The 14,339-nt window shown below is 38.8% G+C and overlaps 1 protein-coding gene across 5 annotated transcripts in view; it reads right to left on the minus strand.

The window, feature by feature from the left end:
- FNDC3B (fibronectin type III domain containing 3B) overlaps positions 1-14,339 on the minus strand; it is a 356,699-nt gene that overhangs the window by 89,928 nt on the left and 252,432 nt on the right. For all 5 annotated transcript variants that reach the window (XM_018047697.1, XM_018047701.1, XM_018047711.1 and 2 more), the window contains exons 8-9: positions 7,990-8,141; positions 3,610-3,669 (exon numbers count right to left, since the gene is read on the minus strand). In XM_018047697.1, coding sequence (XP_017903186.1) covers positions 3,610-3,669; positions 7,990-8,141 — 212 coding nt within the window. The remainder of the gene's footprint in view (positions 1-3,609; positions 3,670-7,989; positions 8,142-14,339) is intronic.

Here is a 14,339-nt window from a genome sequence, read left to right on the forward strand (position 1 = left end):
ATAGGGATTGCATTGAATTTGTAAATTGCTTTGGGTAGTATACTCATTTTCACTATATTGATTCTTCAACTAATCTCAAAAATATACAAGCAACTTATGCAGCTCAACTCCAGAAAAATAAACGACCCAATCAAAAAATGGGCCAAAGAACTAAATAGGCATTTCTCCAAAGACGACATACGGATGGCTAACAAACACATGAAAAGATGCTCAACATCACTCATTATCAGAGAAATGCAAATCAAGACCACAATGAGGTACCATTTCACACCAGTCAGAATGGCTGCGATCCAAGTCTACAAGCAATAAATGCTGGAGAGGATGTGGAGAAAAGGGAACCCTCTTACACTGCTGGTGGGAATGCAAACTAGTACAGCCACTATGGGAAACAGTGTGGAGATTCCTTAAAAAATTGCAAATAGAGCTGCCTTATGACCCAGCAATCCCACTGCTGGGCATACACACCAAGGACACCAGAATTGAAAGAGACACATGTACCCCAATGTTCATTGCAGCACTGTTTATAATAGCCAGGACATGGAAACAACCTAGATGTCCATCAGCAGATGAATGGATAAGAAAGCTGTGTACATATACACAATGGAGTATTACTCAGCCATTAAAAAGAATACATTTGAATCAGTTCTAATGAGATGGATGAAACTGGGCCAATTATACAGAGTGAAGTAAGCCAAAGAGAAGAACACCAATACAGTATACTGACACATATATATGGAATTTAGAAAGATGGTAATGATGACCCTGTATGCGAGACAGCAAAAGAGACACAGATGTATAGAACGGACTTTTGGACTCTGAGGGAGAGGGAGAGGGTGGGATGATTCGGGAGAATGGCATTGAAACATGTATACTATCATGTAAGAAACGAAGTGCCAGTCTATGTTCGATACAGGATGCTTGCGGCTGGTGCATGGGGATGATCCAGAGAGATGATATGGGGTGGGAGGTGGGAGGGGGATTCAGGATTGGGAGCTTGTATACACCCGTGGTGGATTCATGTCAATGTATGGCAAAAGCAATACAGTATTGTAAAGCAAAATAAAGTAAAAATTTTTTTAAAAATTAAAAAAAAATTTTGTTCCTTTTTTCAACAACAATTATGATACATCTTTATCTCAATAAAATAGTGAGTGGTATGGTCAAACTATACATAGGTTCAAAGAACCTGCATCACGAAGGTCCTTTTTATTTTTAGAACAACTTTGGAACAATAAAACAAACAAAAACAACATCTATACATGTTACAGGTTTATAATAGATTTGCACATATATATCATTTGCTCTAACACCATCTTTCTGAGGCTGATATCATTATCCTCATTTTATGAATGAGAAAACATGGTCACTGAAGTTTACATGGCTTGCCTAATCACACACCTACAGTAAGTGACTGAGCCTTTAACTTCATATTTGAAGCTCTGTCTACAGTGCCATCAAGCTGCCTCTGAAAACAATCCAGGGTGGAGGAAACTGACTCTAAGCCGGGGTTGACAGTCTTCTCTAGTTTGAAAAATGAAAGGCTGTACCGTATAAGGAAAAAGAAGGAATGGTCTACATAGCCAGATCAAAGTGACTACAATTTGGACTGTATATACTTTTCTTAGTAAAGAATATTTTTAAAATTCTGGAAGAGATTATGACCAAAGAGAGGGAGAATTCTCCATCTCTCTGGCCAGTAGAGCGCTAGGCCAAATAATAGCTGGTGGTGCCTTAGGCTGTGTACGTGTGGTGTCACGTATGTTTCAAATACGTAGCAAAGGTGGGATCCTTGATATGTCAGGAGGAAGTCTGGGTCCCAGGCCCGTAGGAGGTAACCACCCCATGTTCCTATTTCTTTGGGGGATTCCATTAATTACTCCTTTTATCTGTCTGGAAGTTGAAGGTGTTCAAAAGACATGTAAGAAGAATTCATGTGCAAGTAAACTCTAAAGTTTACCCTTTGGTAAGAGGGGTTTAAAAAAAAACTAAGGGAAATAAGAGACAGGATAGTAAATAAAGGGCAGACTGTGACATTTAAATCTTTTAAAAAAAGATGTCATCAGTTCATGGATGAGCAGAAAATTAATAAAGTAAACCTTCAGTAAAACAATGGCAGTGAACATTAAAAGACAGAGAAAAAAAGAAACACATGGTAACAATGTCTCATGGAAAACATTTACATGACTCCCTATATGGTGCTGCATTTCCTGTTGCTTTTTGTTGTTAAATCCACCATTTGAAAGAATGGTTAAACTATTATCATCTCTGCTTCACAAGCTACACAAATCTTTTTGTTTGTAGATGGTGTGAAAAGTTCAATATGTTTGGGCTAAAGTTAACTGACTCAAAATCCAAAAGTTCTGATTCAAAAGGGAAAAGATGGTTGCCATAGAGTTCATCTACACAGTGCGGTAGCTAAGCAGATGTACACTTTATGACTGAATGTAAAAACCGGCTCTTTTATGTATTGCTTTAAACATAGCTTTAAACACTTATGCAGCTAATAAGATATTACTACCTGAACACACCCCAACTTGCCCTACTTTTGTTACTGAGAAAATTTTGGCATGGATTCTCTGTGATTGACCAAAGTTGAAACAGTCAATTCATGGTAGAACCAGACTAGAATTTAAGCTTACTGATAATTAACATAATGCTCTTCCTATTAGGCTATGTTGCTTCTATACCACCACAATGGAGCATGTTGTGTGAACTAACCATTGTAAAGTATAACAAAGGATGCTGCCAATTTTTTGTTATATAATCTTGATATACACATGCACAATTGAAGGAAGGAGAGAGAATTTGTTGTTGTTTACCCTATTAGATAAAATAGGAATTTCTGGATAAATTAAAAATTATATAAAATGAAAGTTTTAATTAAAACTTAAAAGATATTATGGATCACATCCAGATTAAAAAATCTGCCTGTTTGCAAATTGATATATCTTTGGATAATCAGATGAGCTCTGATACTTTTCTCTTTGCAGGTCAGTGGTTGGCTGGGTTTCTTCCTAAAATTAGTAGGCCCTGCCTTCCAGAGCAGTCGTGGAAGAGATTGCAAAAAAATCACAGAAGAGCTTTCAGACTACAAATCAAACTATGTGAGTTGCTTTGGCAAACTGCATTAGCTCTTGTTAGAGATAACTTTGATATTTGCATTACTAGACTTCAAATTCAAAACCTATTGCCTTTTATGGTCCAAACTTGAAACATGGGAAGGACTTTATTTAGTCATTCGTGCTGAACATATGGTTTGCATGGAAGGTCTATAATGAAATAACTGATATGGTAAAAAATTTTATTTGCTTTATAGAAAGAAAATATCATACATTAAGCCACATGTTTCAATAGATCTTAGAAGAATATGTGAAATAAAAGTTACTTTATAAAAATAATTTTAAAATTCTGTTCAGGGTATCATCTACTTTTCTATGACCAGAAGCACTTCTGTGGACTCCCAATCTTGATGCCAGAAAGTGTAGGACACTGAGGAATGGTCAATGAGCAAAGGTGCTAAAACTTTTAGCTAGGCAAGAGCTGTTAACCAAATACTTTTAAAAAGGAGCATACCATTTATTTTAGCAATCTGAAGTCCCAAATACTCACCTCACATGATAATCGGTTGCTGGCCTAAGATCTTTCAGGTTACATTCTAATTCTTCTCCACTGCAAAGAAAAATCATGTATTAGTCAACAACACCAGTTTCAAAAATAAAATAGGTTTTGGATTTGGGTCTCATAGTCATGTACAAACAACAATTCAAGAATTATTATGTCTACTTCCACCATAAATCAGAAATAAACTTTCCTATTTGGCATTATCATTTTTTCTGGACTAGCAAATTAGATTCCTTTAAATCATGTCATTCAGGATCTGGAAAATGGTAAGGTTAACTTATGAATAAAATTCCAAAATATCTTATCACTTCTTCAAAGTTACTACATAAAAGTAAGTAAAGAAGCAAGCAAACTGAATAGACAGATACACAGATAAATGTGTATATAATAGTACCAACTGTCAACTGAAGGTGACTCAGACTCACCCTGGAGAGAACCCCAACCATTTCAACTTCTCAGCTTTCTTTAAGAAATGTTTCCCTCACATATCAATACTAATAAACAGCTCTCTTATAGATACATTCCAATAAATAATTCTCTTACACAAAATAAAACCACTTATTTGATCAGAAACTGCAAATGAACCTTGACTTAATCATGAGGAAACAACTAACATAAAATATGGAATGTTCCCATTAAATTTATTTTTTTAAGGTAAGAGGGGTGTGTAGGGGCATAACTGTGTTCTTCAAAAATGTCAGTGTCTGCTCAACCACAAATAAGAATGAAATTCTGCCATTTGTAACAACATGGATGGAACCTGGAGGGTATTGTGCTTGATAAAATAAGTCAGACAAAAATACTGTATGTTATTACTTATATGTGGAATCTAAAAAAATCAAACGAATGAATATAAGGAAATAGAAACAGGCTCACAGATATAGAGAACAAACTAGGGGTTACCAGTGGGGAGAGCAAAGTGGGGAAGGGCAAGATGGGGGTAAGGAAATAAGCTACAAGGATATCTCATATAGCACAGGAAACATAGCGAGTACTCCATGATAACTTAAAATGGAGCATCATCTATAAAAATTTTGAATCACTATGTAGTATACCTGAGACTAATGTAATACTGTATGCAAACTATATTTCAAAGAGGTAAATAAGTGAGTTTAAAAAAAAATCAATACAGTATTGTAAAGCAAAATAAACCAATACAGTATTGTAAAGCAAAAAAAGTAAAAATAAAAATTAAAAAAAAAAATCAATGGGCTGTTTCTAAACATGATTTAATCACAGTGAGGCCAGCAAGCCCCAGTGCTTCCTAGCGTGCTGGAAAAGGAAAGACATAGAGCCACCCTGAAGAAAACCTCCCACAGATGTTAAAAGGTTGCATCTGACCAAGCTCTAGAGCTAACGATCAATTAATACGAAATACAGGAAAGGAAGATTAAACAAAATTCAGAGTGGTTAAAAAAAAAAAGTGATCTACTCTTTGCAGCTGGTCAAGAATTTTTAAAAAGTATGGGAGATACACCTGAAACCAATATCATAGACCAACTACACATTAATTAAAAATTTTAAAGTTAAATTTTAAACTTAAAAATATTTATATATAAAAATACATTTTAAAATATAAAACTTTACAGAAAAGAAAAAGGATGAGGACACTATTCTGGATTAAAATGGATTTATGAGACCTAATAATCCCAAGCAGTAAGTAAACTCCGTTTGGATTCCAAGGGGAAGAAATCAACATTAAAACATATTTTTGAGACAGTTGGGGAAATTTGAACATGGTCTAAGTATTAAATGATGCCAAGCATTATTGCTAGCTTTTCTAGATATTAATGAGACTGTGTGTTACTCAGTTGGGTTTGACTCTTTGCGACCCCATGGAGTGTAGCCCGCCAGGCTCCTCTGTCCATGGAATTCTCCAGAAAGAATACTGGAGTAGGTAGCCATTTCCTTCTCCACGGGGTTGTCCTAACCCAAAGACTGAACCCGGGTCTCCTGCAACGCAGGCATATTCTTTACCGTCTGAGCCACCAGAAAAGCACTGAAGTTATGTAAAAAAATGTCTATCTTTATCTATATTGAACTATGCAGGAATAAATTTGACATGTTATCTGTGAGCTGCTACCAAATTCTTCAATCATAATAACAATAATAAAGATAAAGGGGACATGAGTCAAATGTGGCAAAGTCTTGAAAATTTGTTAAATCTGAGTGATGATTACCTGGAGTTCACTGTATTACTTTTTCTGCTTTTCTGTATGTTCAAAATTTAACCATAATTTTAAAAATATTTTAAACCTCTTGCTCGGCTAGGTTTAACATTTTTGTTTTTGAAAAAGCATGTATATGTGTCAATTTTCTTTATTAAAACAGAAGATTAAAAAAAAAAAAGGGTAATAGAAGACAATGAAATATGGTAGAAGTGTTCCAAATAAAGAAGGTTACTGAGACATGACAACTAACCACTATATTTGACCCTAGAATGGATCTTGTCTTAGAGGGGAAGAAAAATGCTACCAGACATTATTTAACCAACCGACAAAATGGGAATGTAGATGATGGATTGGATAAAAATATGGTATTGATGTAAAGTCATGAAGTTGGTAACTGCATTATAGCTATTTAAGAAAATATTTTAGGAAACACACTGCAGTATTTAGCAATAAAGGACCATGATATTTAAAACTAATAGGAAAAAACAGATTTAGAGAGAAAAGGCAGGAGAGAAAATCAAATAGTAAAGCAAATAGAGTAAAAAGCTAATAACAGGTGAATCTGGGTAAAGGATATGCACATATTCCTTGATCTCTTTATTCTTTTATTTTGTAAATTTGAAAATTATTCAAATAAAATGCTTTTTAAAAGTTGCAAACTGAAGGCCAATGTCTACACCTTGCCTACAGCTCTGTTGTTTGCTTGACTTTATCTTTAAAGTTTTTTAAATTTGCTCAATAATTAATAGTGTAAAATTAGGAACGTTTACAAATCAACTAAGATTTTCAGCATTTCCTTAAAAAAAAAAAAAACAAGGAGTTCACAAATCCAGACCTATAAACCCTTATGCAACAACCTATTTCAGGTGAGTTGCAGCTGCTGGTTTCTCAAGGAAGACAGGAATGTTTCCATTCACTTCATTCCCAAGCTTCCTAATTTCTCACTTATGGGCACCTGGGACTCTAGGTCCTGCCACCAACGACCATCATGCGTTGATAGAATCTGTTTCCTGGCAGGCTGGGGGAAATGGCGCTCTTTATTTTGTGAAGGTCGCTACCAATTCTGACTTTTCAAAATAGTACCCAACAGAGTTAAGGGGTTAGAACTACATTCTGAGGACACTGAAGAAGCACTACAGAGTTCTTTCACAGGGCAGTGACACGGGCTGATTTCTGTTTCTGCAGGGTGGAGGCTGGATGGGAGAACAGCTTGCCAGAGCGGATGCTGGAGGGGCCTGAGGAGACTCTTGCAGGAGTCCAGCAAGAGATGACAGAGCTCTATGGGCAGTCAGAGGAGAGAGTGACTGAAGGGCTGCCTTCCCTCTCTCTTCCCCCCTTTTCTTTGTCTAGAAGGAGACAAATCCCCAGAGCAACTTAATAATAAGGAACGGGGCTGGGGAGGGGGGGTGCGGGGCGCGGGGGGAGGTGGGGATGCAAGGTCTGTAGCAGGGAAACAGGAGAGAAAAGCAGTCTGTCTGGTAGTGGAAGAAGTGGACTTTTGTGACCTCACGACCCTGGGCCCGCGCAGTACTTCCTGGGGCCAGTCTTAGAGAGGTCAAACAGACTGTCTCCATTTCCTGCTCTGCAAGTCTGAGCAGGACCCAGCAATCACAAAAGAGAAAACACTTGACCCTAAAAAATATTTTATCTCATTTAGAACACAGCTATAAATCATGTGAATGGTTAATATCTGGGAGTTCATAAAGTGGAAGAGGATAATCTCTTATTCTGTGTGCTAATAAACTTCCATTTAAGATAGCCTCCAAATAAAATGCTTCACTACACACTGGAAAACTATCATAGAGGATAAGAAATAGGGTGAATACAAAACCACATTGTAGACTAGCAAAAGGTCTGGGCCTAAAAGGTGACCACAGGAGGGCATGATAAACGGCATCCTCACTCTTTGCCCGGCCAGCATTAATGGAAAATCTTCTTTAGTCCTATGCTGGCAAACTAACATAACCAAGCGACCCATCTGACCAACACCAAATGGCTCTATAAAAGCCATTTCTGATTAGTAATTACTTGAACAAAATTAACTCTTGACATTGTAATTATCACTAATTCTTAAAAAGAACTATTTAAGGGAAAATTTACAAAGGCATTAAATTTTTCTTTGTTTTTTTATTCTCCTTAATAATGCCAATTTCACAGTTCAGCAGCTGGAAAAAAAATACATGGAAATATACATTACCTGTAAATTATCTTGTATTTTCCATCTCGTCCTTTGTCTGACAAAGCCACCTCATAACTGTAGGGAAAGGAAAGACCACTGTGGGGTCCACACGAAAGTCCAACAGGGGGCGTCCAGGACAACACAACTGTTCTTGCCTGAATATTAGAAACCTGAGGAAGAAAAACAAGAATCACACACCACACTTCTCCTCAGAACATTTTGTGATTATCAGCAGTAGCATAAAAGCAGCTCAGATTTAACTCAAGAAAAAACGATTTTAATTTACAAACCCATCCTACATTGTTTTCTCTTGTCAAGGTCCTGATGTCCAAACTCCTGAAATGTCTGTCCTTATTATGCAAACTTATGTCCAAGTCTGGTGTAATTCACACTAGGTCCTCCAGAAAGTAAAAATAATGTCATCTGAGAATTTTTCTAAAGGTAAAAAGTTGAACGAGATAAATCTCCATGATAGTACTTTCTGGCAGACTCCAAGTCTTGCTTGATGTCGAATCATCCTGCAAAGCCAAGATCAACCATGCTCCTTGAAGTCCTGCAGGTTCCTGGGAAAACCCTCAGGGTGCGGGAGCATGGGGCAGGTAGGGCTGGGAGTGTTGGCAGAAATGGAGCCATGGCCCAAGCTGACAGCTGGCAGAGATAAGTGCAGAAATGTTCCGCCTCTCTAGGCTCTGCTTGTATCTTTTGCTTTGGCCTCCACTTAAGACCTCACTTGAAAAAAGGAGTCTGGGACTTTAAACGCCCCAACTTTTTCCCTTGAGCTAGCACTTACACCATCTCCTGGGCATCTTCAGCAGGATTGAGACCCAGCTGCCTGCAGCCGTAACATGCTCCTTAACAGGTTAACCTGTTACCTTAACAGTTAACTGGCTTCTCCTCTGCAATTTCAAGTCTCATCTTTAACTGTGCTTCCTGGGGCACCTCCCCCCACACACTATTTGCCTTCCAATCTTTGTTTCAGTGTCTGCTTCTGGAGAAACCAAAAATCTAGTGCACAATCTAATTCTTTAAAATAAATCTATCAGTGCATTTTAAGGTTCTAATCTTCTGCAGTTCATTTTGTTGCTCTCCAAATAACATATTAAAAATATAAGAGTTAAAACATATACTAAAGTTTAATGTCTATACAAGACTTTATAGCCATAGATTAGTAGGCTATGGATGGAGATGTCTAAACTACGTTCTTTTCTTCTATTTTTTTGTCACTATCTGACCTAAATAAAGAGTATTAAAATATAATATAAAAGCATGAATAATAAATATGGAAATGAATACCTAATTTCCTTTTACAGTCTATCATTCATTCCATTTTGAGCAGAGCCCTCCACATCATTTCTATTCCAAATAGACATAGCATCATATATTTAACCAATGATTTAGTCAAACTCCTAGTCATCCTTCAAGACCCTAAGCCTAGGGCTCACTGTCCCCAAGTAGCATTCCCTGAAGCACCCTATCGGGTCTCTGTTCCACAGCACCTTGTTGCTACCTCTACCCATTGCTAATCATGTTTATAGCATTTGCCTACCTTTCTCACTGGACTGTGGGACTCCCTAAGCAGAAGGCCCAAGTCATATTCAACCATGAGTAGTGGTTGTTTGGTAAACACTGAATGAAAAATAAAAAAAGAGTAAGACAGCCTGAGTTTCTGATACAGGTGACAAGGTGGATGGCAGGCTAGCATTATACACATCTTTTAAAAAATCCCAAAAAGACTATTACAGAACTGAACTCTACCCTTCTTGCTTCGACTCCAGACTAAGAGCTCCTCTTCTGCCTGCTGCTGCCCCTTCAGCATGCCATCTCCTCTCACACCCTGAGACTCAGCTCTGGACTTTCCCGTTTTCCTGCCTTTAACATACCTTACTTGGTGAGGGGCTATGGACACAGAGATGATTAAGATGTGACCTCTGCCTGATGAAGACAGAGAGATGCATGAGGGGCCTCATGGCAGACCCCGGGCACACAGGGCCCCACAGCAGCTTGAGGCCAATTCACGAGAAGTTTCTATACAGTGCTGGCTGACCCTCTGCTCAGGATCTGTTGCTGTTTCCTCTGTGCTCCAACCACACGTGTGGGCACGGACATGTAACACTCACTTCACGACACTCTGCTCTGTGTGGGGCTCCCCTGACTGAACTTTAAGGCAGTATTTCTGCCACATACACCACTATATTTGCTGAATTACTCACACACCATTAATGACTAACCTAGAGATACTGGATACTATATTTGATTCTTAACTTACAAAGAGATACTTTTGCTATGAGGAGTTCAACTATAACTTTAAAGGATGCTGATGAGGTACTGAGAAACATTCAGCTAAGATGATAAATGGCCCAATTCCAAGAGCACAGAGTATAGTAACACTGACTCTATGAATGGTGGTGTGAAATAACATTACGTCTTAAAATAGCTCAGTCAAATGCTAGCACTTTAGATACTGAACAGGTACCCATAAATTCACATCCCTTTAAACTCTACCGTTTGCATCAGCTATTAAGAATGTAAGCCTAAGAGCTTTTACCACAAGAAGAAAAAACTTTTCTTTCTTTAGATTGTATGTATATGAGATGATGGATATTAGCTGAACTTATTGTGATAATCATTTAACAATATATGTAAACCACACACAAAAAATTACTTTCTTCCCTTTTGTGGTTTAGTCACTCAGTTGTGTCCAACTCTGCAACCCCACGGACTGAAGCCCATCAGGCTCTTCTGTCTGTGGAGTTTTCCCAGTAAGACTACTGGGGTGAGTCCTACTCCAGGGGATCTTCTCAATCCAAAGATCGAACCCCGTATCTCCTGCATTGCCGGCAGATTCTTTACCGCTGAGCCACGCAGGGAAGCCCTTTAGGATTTGGTTAAGCTTACTTAACTGAACAGTGATGTACGACACCTGAAGTATCAACTAAAATAACACAGCTTTTCCCGAGGCTCCCTTAGCAACCCTTAGGAAGGCCAACTGTCATCTGCACACAGACCTCTGCATCCTTCCCACTGGCCAGCCTAACGAAAGTGCACTTGGAGAACTCAGCATCATTTTCAAAGGTTGGCAGCTTCTGGGAATTCTTCCCTGGATCTGAGCAGCCTGCCACCTAGATTACTATCAGACTTGTGAGGCCTAGTCCCTCCTGTGCTCCCCCTGGCCTGACTTTCACTGGGCCTTTCTGGGTCTCAGGTTTCCTTTCTTCAGGCATTAGAATCCTGAGAGAAAGAGTGCTTTGTCTCCGTTAGAACTTGGAACTCACTTCCATCCCAGGTTTGATGCCAGCGAATTACACGGTGCCTTTCAGAAGAATGTCATGTAAAAGGGGATCATCAGCAGTAGAGGCCTTTACTCCAAGCATCCAGGGAGCTGATAACCTTAATGCGAGATTCAGAACTCTAAGAATTAGGCTGGGTTCAACCCTACTTTGGAGTGACAGCATTCTTAGAGGCTTCCCCTTCATTCATTCAGGGTCTCTCTCTTTCTGGTGAAACTTCCTCACCTGCAGTGACCACTGAACTGAACTAGGGCACGGCTAATCTGATCATCACAATGACTGTCATGGCAGTGATCCAAAAAAGTTTAGAAGCCATAAAACTAACTGACTTTCTGATGTTTAACTATTCTACCATAAACAGAAGTCAATCTCCTTTGAATGATGATAAAAGTAGTGATTGCCAGTTACAAAATTATTGGACAAGGCCCAATGTGACATTTGTTTCAGCGCTAGAGATATAAAAGAGTCTACTGTGAAGGTTACTATTGTAAGTCTGTATAGAAATTACTTAAACCACTTTGAAGTATCTCTGAAGGACTCATAAAAACCACTATGTACTTCTCAATGATTACACACTGATTAGAGATCGTTTCTGTTATGTATTTATTAAATATAGATGTCAACTTGAGAACAGCTGCTAGTTAAAGGCATATATATATTTACACTCATGTTCACAAATGATAAGATTGCATTATCTTGCAGCTATTTCATATGGAATCCTCAGTGTTCTTTCTCTTTTTCCCTTTATCTCCTGTTCATCCTAGTATTTTTATTCTGTGAAATTTTACTGTCTTAATTTTCAGACTATCTTTTATGCAAATGATATTCATTATTTGGATCCAAAGCACCACTCATCCTCATAAAGTTACTACACTGTTACTCCATGTTCAAAGATATTTCTGTGTAAGTTAATAGCTTCTAAATTTGGTCTGGTCTTTGGATTTAACTATGTGGGAGGCCTGCTGATCCAATTTAGGGAGTATGTTAAGAAAATATTTCCATAGCAATACTGGCTTCACTTCTAAAGTACCATCACAAAAAATACAAACATAAAGGAAAATTTAAAACGAAAAGGTCAAAGAGATCATTATTCAAAGAAAAAGGATATTCAAATTTAGGGATTTCAGAATCATCTGTTACTATAATTCCTTAAGTGCGAAGACCCTTGAATCTGTCTCCAGATCTATGGCTGTTTATCTTCCAGCGGATTGTTTCTTGTAGGGACTGTTGTTCTCCTTAGGCCGTTTACTCATGTCTGGAGCCAACAAATCCATTGTTTCTACAAGCTAAACATTAGAGGATGGAAACGATGCAGAACCTCAATTCCTGGTTACATTTATTTACATACTGAAAACAAACTGTCCAGGAGTTCGGGGGAGAATTCATCGAGCATCAACGTCAGAGCAGATTAAACCATGTCAGGTTGGAGCTGGCTGGGACTGCAGAGGTTAATTCCTAAACCACTTAGAATAGTATCTAGCTTATCTCTCTGATATGGCAGTGGTATATGAGTAGAGTCCCCAAGACTCCTAATTGTTACAGCCTTGGGACAAAAACGTAGTATATTTGTACCCTCTTTTATTTAATGTATAAGTACTTGGATTTTTATAGTATCTGGGTTTCTGAAGCATAAATGACTTGCTTAATTCAGGGTGCCCAAAGTTCTAGAAAGATGACTAGAATCTACAGGTCCTCGATAATGCTCCTATACCTAAAACAAATCATCTGCAAAACTTTGAAGGAAAATATATGAGTATTATTTGGAAGTGTTACCAGACGCGGCTGCAAGAAAAAAACAAGAACAATCCTTTAGACAACTGTGTGCCGAACTTTCTGCAGCTGTTTCTTTTCCTAGAAGGTGAATAGCCCTCCTTCCCACTTCAGCATGTTGCAGGGAGTCTCGCCTTTGCCTAATGATATGCTATAAACTATAGGAAAATACTCCATTCCAAGGACTCTATAAATAGCATATAATTTACTTCTCAGATAATCCAATGTGGTATTTATTATTCAACCTTCCAAAGATGAGGAAACCTCGGCTTAGGGTCACAAAGACAGCTAATGGCCATGTTGGGCCCCAACTCACAGGACCCCCCACCGCCCCTCCATGCTGCTGCCTCCCACCCTGGCTCCCAGCCGTCCCCACATGCCACCAGGCTGGCTGAGCCTCATCTGAGCTGGCCAGGCTACCAGCATCTGTCTTACCTGGCAGAGCCTCACTACAGCCACTGCAGTTGCCACACATTTATTTACCAAATACTTGTTAAGGGCTCACACTGTGCCAAGGACAGTGCAAGGTACCAGGGGCACAAAGATGAATAAGACACAACCATGGACATGAACTTCAGACAGAGGGGAGAGGAGAGGAAGGAAGGGAGAATAATGGTATAAACAATTAATGGGGATCAGAAGGATGTGTGGACTGTCACCCAGCAGAGGTTTATCTGGGGACCAACGTTGGGTGTGGTGGACAGAAGAACATGCCTCCCTCAAGATGTCTGAATTCTAATCCCAGGAACCTAAAAGGTAAAAAGAGACTGCAGAGGTGATTAAGTGAAGGACCGTGAGAGGAAGGGACTACCCTGGCTTATCTGAGTGGGCCTGAGGTAGTAACAAGTATCTTTGCAGGTAAAAGAGGGAGGCAGGAAAGTCAGAGTCGGGAGAAGGAGGTATGAGACTGGAACGGGTGTGAGCAAGCGATGCAGCCTCTAGATACTGGGAGGGGCGAGGAACCAGATTTGCCCCAGAGAGGAGTGTAGCCCAAGCTGATACCTTGATTTTAGCCAAATGAGACCCACTTGGGACTTTTTGACCTCTCAGACAACAATCTGATTATAAGTACACTGAACATCATGACTATTTACACAACAACCCGTCTACCTTGTTGTAAAACCTGAAAAGATTTTAGCACTTAATAAACACTGAATCAGGGTAAGGACCAATGCATATAAATACTGTTTTTATCTTGCTGGAGCCACATAAGCCTCAGAAATAGACTGCATCATCTGCAGTAAAGAAATGACCAAGTATAACTCAAGAAAAACACGGTGTGTGTGTACACGTGACAGACCAGATGAAGCT

The sequence above is a fragment of the Capra hircus genome, chromosome 1, assembly GCF_001704415.2.
Source record: "Capra hircus breed San Clemente chromosome 1, ASM170441v1, whole genome shotgun sequence".
NCBI lineage: Eukaryota > Metazoa > Chordata > Mammalia > Artiodactyla > Bovidae > Capra > Capra hircus.